The following is an 11,610-nucleotide window of genomic DNA, read 5'->3' on the forward strand; positions in this document are numbered from 1 at the left end:
AAACCCTTTGATTCTCTTGCTCTGTGCTGAGGGCAGTAACCATAGTCAGGAAGTTTTGCCCTATAGCAGGCCTGCAAAAAACAGTTGTAGCACTTAAGACTGTGCTTACCCATCAAGATCAACCATAAAGCAAGCACATGGCAATAGCCTCTCTCCAAGCCATTTGTCACCCCAAATTATACTCAGTGTAGCAGTAATACCATTCAGGGACTACTCCCAACTCAACAGCAGAAAGAAAATGCCCTTGCAATACTAAAGGATCATGCCTTTTAGCTGCAGAAATACAAAAGTAGAAGAAAATGAAGAGGCAGAAGAACAAAAGACTTCTGGCAATTCTAATTCAGATTCTAAAAAATCTGCTGCCTTTCTTTGCCAATGCACAAGCAATCATGTGGAATGGCAGTTCACTCATGAGCTTATCTTATTCTAGTGGGTCCCATGTAAGGCTGCATAAGACAAAAGTAGTTTTTTAGAACTGTATAACAGTTCTGAGCAAAACCAAAATATTTTCACTACAACTGAAAAAGAATGGCTTCTTTAGCAAATCTGCATATACATTCAGACTTACACTGACGCTTAGGTTCCTTTGCTCTTCTACCCAGAAATGTTTTTGATGCAATCACCAGTTCATTAGTTAAGAACTATTTATCCAGTTTGTTCACTCTGAAGAGGCTGAATCGTCAACTAGGCCATGCGTTTTCAAAAACTCAGATGTATCATGGTGATACATCATGCTTTCTTCTTGTAGGGCAACCATGTATGCAGGTTAGCCTGAGTCTAAAGGCTAACAAACTCAGGGTCAGACCCTATTTGATAAACAGCACTGTCAACTACAGCAGTAGGGGACTATCAGTCCCTATCAGGACTGGGCCCTTAGGAAGGAAAAAAGGCCCCCACACATACCATTGGCAATACTAGTGACCTGCTTCAGCACTGGCTTTTCCATTTTTTTGCCGTAAAAAGCTGCATACCACACTCGCAGCTCAGTTCCTGGTGGGATGTCCCGGGAGGTGGTGAAGTAAATATCATTGTCTTGCTGGAAGGCAGTTAAGTTTTGATGCTCATATTTGGTGGCTGGTCGCACCATCATCATCCAGTTGCAATCATCTTCATTTGAGGTGTCAAAATATACCAGGGGCCTACCCTTCTGGAACACCTGCCATGAAAAATACGTATATAATAAAATCATAACAAATAATATAAATTTAAGAAGAATTTTTATTTTATGCTTTTGCAATGGCTTCCATTCAATGTACATCACAGACAAAGCAAGCTTCAACACTTGCGTCAGACATGTTTCATGTATCGGTCATATCTTCAGATGAGTAAGTCTGAGACAGACAACCAGGGGCAGGATGGGAACAAATTGAACTTCTATCCTAAGAATTCTTGCTATAGCCACCAGTTTCTCACAAAATTTGAATGACTGAATACAGGAGAATGGAGGAGAATACAAACAGCACACCGTTAAACACCCATCAGACCAAGTCACATTTCTAAACCTTTACTTTTGAGTTAGGTATTACTGAAAACTAAGACTGAATTAAATTTTTATTTTAGCATTTTTCCTACCAAAACTTGTCAAGATAAGAATAAAACAAATGCAGGACAGAAAAAAAATATTTATTCTGCATGTTCCATAAACCTCACGCCTATGTCACTCATTAAGTAAATACAATCAAAATGAAGAGACTCATTTAAATGACTGAAATGAATTGCCATAGTCATTGCCCCTCTTGTATCATCACATGCAGAAGGTGAAACACAAGCAGTTTTACTGACTATATCCTAGCTCTATCCCCTAAAAGGATGTTCACTTCAGACATGCAGAATGAGCCTCTAGTTTGGTTCTTCTGCATCTTGCCCAGAGAATGCTTGTTTAGCTAGTCTGTTATAGGGCATGCCTAAATGATGTCCCAAATAACCCTCCTACACACATTCTTTTTCCCATAGTGTTAGATAGCATAAATCCATCACAGGTAAAACTGACTCCTTGTTATTGCTTTTCATGTGCTATGTCTTACCTTCAGGGGAAAAACTGATTCTTTTTCCAGCTTGGCAACTCGCTTAGATTCAAATGGGCCAAACTGGGTACGTTTCACTAGCTGAGTCAGAGCAAACACTCCTTCAGTCCCATCTTCCAATTGTCTTATCTCCAAATTAGAAGGCAGAGATGATCTAAAAATTGAAGAGAGAAATGAGAAAAAAACCCAAACAGTTATATATGGCACAACACTGCAGGAACCCATGGACGAAAGAAGTCAACATCTATTTGTCCAATCTCTAGTGACAGCAAAGTTTTCTGATCAAAATACCCTAACTTCTATGAAGATTTATAAATAAACAGAGGAGAACAACTACCAGCAGTGGAGGAGGGCCAAATCGGCGATCACTTGATAGAGCTCGACCCACACAAGTCCAGGGATCTGACAGGCTGCACCTGAGGGTGCTGACAGAGCAGTCCAATACCATAATAAGACTACTCTCTATCGTCTTGGAAAGATCATGGGCATCAGGGGAGGTCCCTGATGTCTGAAGAAAGGTAAATGTTGCACTTAACTTCAAAAAAGGCCAAAAGGATGATACAAGGAACTACAGGTTGGTCTGCCTCACTTCAGTCCCTGGGAAAATCATGGAACAAGACCTTTTGGGAGGCATTTATGGGCACATGAGAATGTGACTGGAAACAGTCACCACGGATTGATTAAGGCAACTCATGCCTGACAAACTGTTTGCCTTCCCAGATAAAATGACCAAGCTTGTGGATGAGGGAAGAGCTGTGGATGTCATTTCCCTTGACTTCAATAAGGCTTTCAACACTTTCTCTGTATCCAAGTTGGGATGTTATGGTCTGGATGGGTACACAACTACTGGAGAAAATAACTTGTTGGGTGGTCAGGCCTAGAGGGTCATAATCAATGGTTTTCCACCTAGAGGCCACAACAACTGAAGTACCACAGAGGTCTGTGCTGGGACCTGTACTGTTTAACATCTTTATTAATGACCTAAAAGGAGCAATCGAGTGCACTGTCATCCAGTTTGCAGTTGATGCTAACTGGGGGACACAGTCCATATGTCTGAGGGCAGGACTGCTATCCAGAGGGACCTAGCTAGCCTGGAGAGATACACCGGCAGGAACCACATGAAATTCCAAGGACAAATGCAAAGTCCTGCACCTGGGAAGGAAGAAAAACCCCAGCCAGTACCATCACCAGGGAGAAAGACCCTGGGGGTGGCAGTGGGCAACAAGCTGAACACAAGGCCGTAATATGTCCCAGCAGCAAAGAGGGCCAAACGCGGATGGTACGAATACGAGCGGCCAACAGACTGAGGCAAGCGATTGCCCCCCTCTGCACTTGCAAGATCCTGTCCATCTGTTGCCTCCTGTTTCAGGCTCCCAATATGGGAAATATATAGACAAACTGTAGCAAGCTCAGGGGAGGATCACCAGGATGGTCAAGGGGTAGTACTCTACTCTTCACAGGTAGTCACCTTGTGAAGAGAGGCTGGGGAAGCAGAGCTTGATCAGCCTGGGGAAGAGATGGCTGTGGGGGCCTAAACAGCCACCTGTGCACACCTACAGAGATGTCCTTGAGATGGAAGAGTCAGGTTCTTCCCAGGGGACTGTGACAAGAGCAGAAGAGACAATATGCATAAAAATTAAAAATGAGCAGTTCAGCCTGGATGTCAGTTCTGAATGGAATACCCTGAGACCTCTTCCAAAATGAATGATCCTATGACTCTACAAATCTTCGATTATGATCATGCTTATTTAAAAAAATAACCTACATCCTTCCCCAAATTAATACCTTATATACTTATGCAGATCATAGCCCTCAAGATGAAAGCCCTGGAAGTTTCCTTTCTGTCTTCTAGCTCCCTTATTACAAACACTGATACATTGATCACAAGTGCTTCTGTGCTGCCAGCATTCCCCATTTACCGAACAAGCTTTTGAGAAGAACTATATGTAGTAAATATTGTTACTATATATAATACACAGAGAATATCTTCCAAAAAAATCATGTGACTGAAACCACCATATTGGTTTTAAAGACAACAAATGAAACCCTGTTTTTTCAGGTCTGTGCTAATGGATGAAAAGCTAAAAGTAATCAGCCAGGCTACTGACTACTCTATAGAAGTTGACACTGGCAGATCCACTTTCCTGTCTAGATGAAGAGAAATACAAAAAGATTGCAATCACAGTGATAAGCAAATGAATTGAAAAAATGCTTCCATTTGTAATAACAGAATACACAATGTTAGAGACAGTGCAGTTCAGGAGATATTTCTTTATACTTCTTTTCTAACCATAAAGCATCCATTTTGTTTTTTCAGTAGGACAGAGGAAACAACGACCATGTGGTTAAGCAACTAGACTGGATTTTAAGATTCATATCCAGTGTGTGGTTAAACTTGCCCTCAACCTCAGACAGTTCACTCTCTCAGCTACTGTTCCCCAGATGTAAAATAAAGGCTGCAATTATATTTCTTCTTTCCCTTTCTTATTTTAGCTGTTTTCAGCTGTAAACTCTTCAGGGAAATAAATACATTTTTCTGTAATACGGCCATTTTTAAACTCTGCTTTCAAGTCGACCATCCAGCAGCCCACACTCCCACTAGGAAAAACTTAGCATCTGCATATCAAAAAAAGGCTGAAAACCAGTGCATGAACCACATTTGCAAATGTTCACAGCTGGAACATCTGGACACTATGGCAATTCTCCACTGTACAAATAAATGAGCATTAAATTGCAAGGCAAAAAAATAAAAGAAAAAGGTAAGAAATAATAGTTTAACTTGTCATTCAATCTGCTTCGTACAGGCTACAGACTTACTGCACTGCCCATGTATAAGAAAAGCACCTCCATTACCAGTTTCTATTATTCCTACGGGCATTTTGAAATTACCCTCAAGAACAAAGCATCTCTAGAGTCAGGGTTATTAAAATAGTAGTCCCCACTAACACTTGCTGCAGGAGATCATCCATGGCAGGTTTCCAGGCACAGGAAGGCAGTGCCTGGCAGGAGCTTCAGGGAGCTTCCTTTCCTGGGAAGGCCCAGAAAAACAGTTTATGGCTCCTGCACATGTGCAGCCAGTGTACACTGTGGAACACCAAGAGCATCCTGCCCAGGCAGAGAGGGGTCACGGCACCTGTGCAGCAGATCCAGCACATTCAGTATTTGTTACAAAATGATCCTGGGAATACACAGCATGGCTTACATAGCCAGCATGTGTTACACTTGCTGCCCACGTGCTCATGTTTTCTGTTGGTATCTTCCCAAGAAGAGATATGGAAGCCCTAAGTGTATTATATAATATGTGAAGCCACTTGAAATCTCTTCTCCTTTTAGATTTGTACTGCATCTTCACAACAGTTGTTTCTTTTCCTTAGCCTTACATTTTACACCTTAATATGAATTTTGGTGACAGTGCCTAATTGCCTTTCTCTGTAAAAATCACTACTCAGTGTTGTTTTCTCCTAGCTAGATTTAGTCTACTTGTTTCTTTTGGGAAGCACAAATGTTTCTGCTGTGCTATCACGTATTTTCTGACAGAAGCATTACCCCTAATCATTCATAAAGACTCACAATAATGAGAACAATTTGTTTTGCTTCTCTATGGAGGAACTACAGAGGTTATACCAAGCAGCAGGACACCACCATTCATATGAATGAGAAATCCTCACACACGTCTCTGAAACTAATATGGTACATCTGAGGAGGGGAAAAAGTTGCAGGTACTCGACCAAGCCAGAAGTCATGACCCCACCTGACACTATCTAGCTTTTTGCCAGAAACCTCAGCAAAGAAGCCAAGTCCTGATGAGCAGCAAGTTACTTTTTGGCTTCAATTCAGTAGAGTGCTTCAGTGTGTGCATTAATTTTTCTATTTAATCATGGCCATGTGTTTTCCCCAGATTGGGACTTCACTTTTCAGCTGTCAGCGTGACACCCGTTAAACAGCAAATATGCTTTAAAGAACTAACGTGGGTCTTGGGTTAGTCAGAACTAACACAAACGTTCCTTACCTTGCCCTGCTCAATACAAAGGAGTCTTTCACTGTCACCACTGGGCCCAGTTCAGGACACTCTGAATCATGGTATAGCCCACAGTCATCGCACCCTGCAAGGAAGCAGACAGCATACAGAAAAGCTGATGAAAAATGCTTTTGTAAGACAGCTGCCTCCTTTCTTCAAGAGTCAAATACAAAATCTAGCACCAGGCAAAATGCATACATATAGAGGCAGACGTTTATTTATATTGCTTAAAAGAACATGTATAATTGAACATCAAGTTGATAGCTGGCACCTGTGTAGGTGAGATAACATACACTATGATGAGTACTACCAGAAAATTGTTCAAATTCTCTCTCAAAGGAAAATTATTGCCTTATATCCACAGTAAATATTCTGCTTAAAGATGGCATTATTCTTCAGCAGCTAAAGAAAACCACATTACTACCTTAACCAGAACCTAGGCTTTTAGAACCAGCTTGGGTAGCGTGGACTCTTTAGCAACAGGAGGCATAAGCCCAGTAGCAGCACTGGCACAGGGCCACATTAGGGCACAAGCACGCTGTGGGAGCCCAGCTCTGCCTGCAGCCGCACCTGGTCCACTCATGCTCCTCACCCACAGCACAGGGAGAGATACCTCCAAGATACCTTCTGGTGCCTTTCCAAACAAGTCAGCTGGCTGCGCAATACTCTTTGGCCACCTCTTAATTCACTGTCATCTTATGTAAATTAACTTTTAGTTTAAGTGGCTGTAAATTACTCAGAACTGAGTGGTTCTTAAGAAACAATTTTCAGACCAGGATAATTTGAGGCTTTCCAAAATAAGCCAACTTAACAGGATCTCAAATGCATATACATTGCTTCATTGTGAAAAATAGCTGTCAAGTTGCCCTGCCTGGTCAGCTGCTGACATGACTTAAGAAGAGACCATCACACAGGGGTTATATTCCCATGGTGCAATTTCCATCTGAGCTCCACGCTTACAAGGGCAAGTCAGATAACCCCAGTAAGGACGCAAAGTAGAGGGTGGTTACACCTTGTTTGGGAAGATAACAAGACAAAAGCCATTTCATTCCAGGGTATGCCCCCTCTGGTAAAGCTACTCTGTACTCCTAACTGGAAACCTCTCCCTCCCAGTGCTTGTTCCAGTGAACTAACAAAAGGATTTCTTCTAAGACATGGGAAAGGGATTCCAAACTGCAACAGAACTTCATGTTGCTGCTTCTACTGGCAATAAAAACAGCTTACCAGTGAAAATCCACATACATTTGACTAACAGCAGAACCACCTCATGCAACTCCCAAGCCTGGCTGCTGCTTCCTCTGCAGCTGTTTGTGCTGCCTTCTGGTGAACCAAGGAATGAAACAACCAGCTTTTCCCATCAGTTTATTTTTCAGCTGAATGAACTTCCCAGTCCAGTTTGCTATATAGCACCAAATAGCTGTACCAGAGGAAAGGATCAGTGGGCAAGTGCTATCCACATAGCACCAGCGTCAAAACTAAGGCTACAGCCAAATTGTCTCCCCCATCCTGGGCTATTTAGCATACTACCCTCCCCCCTTAGGTGTGCCTGTAGCTTACACTGCTTTTATTACTGAAATAATCTGGGTTAAATACAAATTTCCAAAACCAGAGAGGGCGGAGGAGCCATACAGGAATGTGTAACCCAGACTGCTGAAAAGAATCGGATTATCATCCACAAAGAGTTGTGATAACCAATGGGGAAAGGAAGGAATAGCCAGAGTGACAGCTTCTTCAACAGGCTTTGCTGCAAAGGAAACAATCACTTTGTCATTCCCCTTATCTTTCGACTGCACCTAGGCATCTCTCGTTTCTGCAAAGGTAGCCACTGTACAGGTTCAACAAGGTGCAGACAGCGCTGTCCAAAACTACATGCAGCAATAAGCTACACATTTCTCTCACTCCTTTGCAGATGAACGATCAAAGCAGGGGAATATGATACTAACATTGTGTAGCATGTGTCTCAAAACCTAAGGGATGCCTTACAGCAGACATTCCCCAAGGGTGTTACACTCACCATATGTGACACTTTCAAGAGATTACAGCCACAGGAGAAATACAAAACTAAGCATGGAATAAATGGTAAAATACCCTGGGGGGAGTATATTCACAGACTTCTATAAAAAATATTACAAAACTCTCATGTCTATGAAATACGTATTCAGTGATGTTAACTATGGGAGTGCAGTTTCATTTACAACTGACTTTTTCAGAACATAAGCAGTCCCCATATCCCATGGGAAAAACTTAAAAAGCACAAGAAAGCTCAAGAAATTCAATGACCACAGCCCCCACCAGAAGGGGGAAAACTGTGTTGTGTGATACCTTCTATCTGTGCAATTACGGAGTGGTATCACATCCTCATCCTTGTTGCTATCTGCCAGGGTCTTTTTATGAAGGGGAAGATAAGGTAACTTCACTACTGGTATCTGCAACTCAATAAAAATGCCTATTGAGTCAACACTATTTTTGAAGAAACCCTGATGAATCCATGGGGGAGTGAAAAGTGGAACTTTTTGATATAGTTGCCATAAGGTCAATATGCAGTTATGGAGCCATCAGTGGTAAACGACTGTGGATCCATACTCTGCTCTTCCCAGATCAGATCCACAATATCTGGGCCCTCTCTGCTCATACAAGTAGGTGAATGGACTCTACATCTCTTAACTATTTTCCACTGTAATACCAGATCCCGCATGTCCAGGCTGGTGACAAAGGAGAGGCTGCAGAGCTAGTACGCCACTGCAAAACAAGCCTACTAGCCAAGCTCCATCAAGCATGGGACACTGCCCACCACAGTCCATAGGCATAGCACCACTGCAGCCTCTCTTCACGCACCATGACCCCATGAGTCCAGACCCCAGGTCATGGAGCCCAGTCTGGCACACGGGATTACGTAGAAGGCAGACCACAAAGTCAAGCTGCATGAAGCGCAGGCCTAACCACAGGGGCACAAGAAAATGCAGTGAATGCCATGAGTGAGGCTTGTCAGGGCAGTCAGTGCATCTCAAACTGGGCTTGTCCAGAGAGAATAATGAGCCTGCATTCTCCTCCTGTGGAGATGCAGATCTTCAACTCAGGCTAGAGGTTAGAGTTCCCCACAGACACACCTGGTTGCTAAAGCTGCCTGTATAAATGAAGGACTTAGGATAGTGTTGGGCCTTCAATCTCACTTACTTCAACCATAAAAAAGCTGTTCTGCTAACTCACATTCAGAGGTCTCTTTGTGTGTTTGCCAACAAAACCAGAAGAATGTGTATGCTTAAAATAAGCAACGTTCTCTCTACTCCTCCATAAGCTGTTCAAGCTTCCTTTACATAAATACTTTTCTAAATAAAACCTTAGTCTGTTTTAGTCTTCAATTTCAAACGTTCTGAGTAGACAAGTCACATCATAAGAGTTAGATCATTTTCCTTTCTAATACTTACAAATAAACATAGTCTCCTCACTGCTATCTTCAGCCATGTTTTAAACCTGCCAAAATACAAAAGATGAAGTTAGTTCTGAATGACTTATATTTTCCATATTGTTGAAACATCCCTTTATGAAGTAATGATGCTGACTGATTAAGAGCATATCCAAACACATGATGGCCCTTGCAGGAGTATCAATAGAAAGTTAAATAAATTAAAGTTGCTAAAAATCCCCCAGTGACTGCTGTATCATCAAAACCAGGAATTCACTCACTGCTTCCCATCAGTAGGCAGGTGTTCAGCCATCTTCAGGAAAGCAGGGCTCCATCATACGTAATGGTTACTTGGGAAGACAAACATCATAACTCTGAACGTCCCCCCTTCCTTCTTCTTCCCCCAGCTTTTTATATGCTGAGCGTTGATGTCAAATGGCATGGAATATCCCTTTGGTCAGTTGGGGTCGGCTGTCCCAGCTGTGTCCCCTCCAAACTTCTCGCGCACCCCCAGCCTGCTCGCTGGTGGGGTGGTTTGAGAAGCAGAAAAGGTCTTTAAACATCCCTGTATTATCAACACTGTTTCCAGCACAAATCCAAAACACAGCCCCATACTAGCTGCTATGAAGAAAATTAACTCTACGCCAGCCAAAACCAGCATAACATGCGTTGCTAAAATCACTACCAAGAAGCCTAAATGTCTGTAGGTTTGCAGGCATTTCTCTCTGAGGCAATGCCACCTCATGCGGTTCCCCATCCCTCCTCTGGCCAACCTCCAGTCATTCCTGTGTGTGCCCTGCTATAAGCTCCTGCGGAGTCTCAGAACAAGCAGGGCCAGAGGAGTAATCCAGGCCAGCAACAACCACTGCAAAAACAAGGCCCATCTGGTTTGGTGCAACATTTTATTGAACAGTAGCTTAAAAAATTGTCTCTGAACGGCAGATTGCTTATTTAATAAACAACTTAAGAACCTAAAAACTACAGATACGATCACAGATTTGTTCTGAAGACCATGATATACCACATACCGTGATAACAAGCATCAGAAAACTTGGGAAAACAAATCCCGTCTCTGTCACTGATCTTCCATGAAATGGTAACTCAACAATTTGCTTTCACCCATAAAATAAGGATAATATATATTCACTTTTATAAATCAGTATGTATTTGGCAGCATGTATTAAAAACTTGCGTAGACACTATTTATTGCTCCTCAGTGAAGTCTAGACAATCTAAATTATGGTTGACAAGCAGTCCATGATTACTTATGGCTAAGATCATGACACCTGCAGGATCTAGAAGATAGTTTTCCCTCTTCTAACCATGAAAAGGTTCTCCTCCTTTCAGTTTCTCCAGTGCCCCAGTGAGAGGCAAAGCAACACAAAGATCATGACCCAAGTCTAAGAGAAAATGAGGCTGCAGAAACAGCAAGCACATCGGTCAAGAAGAAAATAGGAAGGAGTAGGAGACTGAACCTGTGACAGGGAGGACAAGAGGAGAGGAAACATGACGAAGACACGCTAAGCTAGCAGAGCCCTGTTCGAAAAAAAGATGAAGCTACTACGACAAAAGCCAAGCCAAAGATACACACAAGCACAGCCGTTAGTCAGGATCAGCGTAGGAGCAGGACTCCCTGTTATGAGTTTACTCTTGAACACGGATGCTTCATATGCTCTGTCTGGCTGGGCTGTGGAAATATACCTCAGGCTGGAGCTTGGAGCAGCAGCTACTCCTGCACAGGTACTGGCTCTACTGACTTAAGAACACGTGAAGTCCTTGTCCCACACAACCCCTTTCACTGTTTCAGGAAGGGGTCTATACTTGCACCGTCTGCTGCTAGCACCACGATGGCACCTGCACATGCCAGCAGGCAATGCAGCTGCCAGCTGCACCTCAAGCCTCCACCAGAGGTTCTTTCACCAATCCGTAGGCTAATCCAAATTAGTAAACGACAGTCCATCATCACAGAGAGATGTGCTGGGTGGAAAGCCAACACGTCAACTGATGGAAATATAATGGGACACCTGGCCACTGCGGCCCTTGGTCACAGCAGGAAGGATCCTGCTGCTCAGTTATCTGAGCAACAGCATAAGGAAGATTTTGGTCACCACATCTGGGCACCCTGACATGCCCCCACCACCTGTCCCAAGCACTGTCCTCCCCAA

The 11,610-nt window shown here is 42.9% G+C and overlaps 1 protein-coding gene across 1 annotated transcript in view; it reads right to left on the reverse strand.

Annotated features, from left to right (window-relative positions):
* Window positions 1–9,513, reverse strand: part of PRDM15 (PR/SET domain 15) — a 37,174-nt gene extending 27,661 nt beyond the window's left edge. Inside the window, exons 1-4 of the mRNA XM_082491890.1 lie at window positions 9,468–9,513; window positions 6,034–6,127; window positions 2,025–2,178; window positions 904–1,156 (exon numbers count right to left, since the gene is read on the reverse strand). Of these exons, the coding sequence (XP_082348016.1) occupies window positions 904–1,156; window positions 2,025–2,178; window positions 6,034–6,127; window positions 9,468–9,504 (538 nt within the window). The 5' untranslated portion in view covers window positions 9,505–9,513. The remainder of the gene's footprint in view (window positions 1–903; window positions 1,157–2,024; window positions 2,179–6,033; window positions 6,128–9,467) is intronic.
* Between the last annotated feature and the right edge of the window lie 2,097 nt (window positions 9,514–11,610).

Source organism: Vanellus vanellus (genome assembly GCF_965231255.1).
Source record: "Vanellus vanellus genome assembly, chromosome: 1".
Taxonomy (NCBI): Eukaryota; Metazoa; Chordata; class Aves; order Charadriiformes; family Charadriidae; genus Vanellus; species Vanellus vanellus.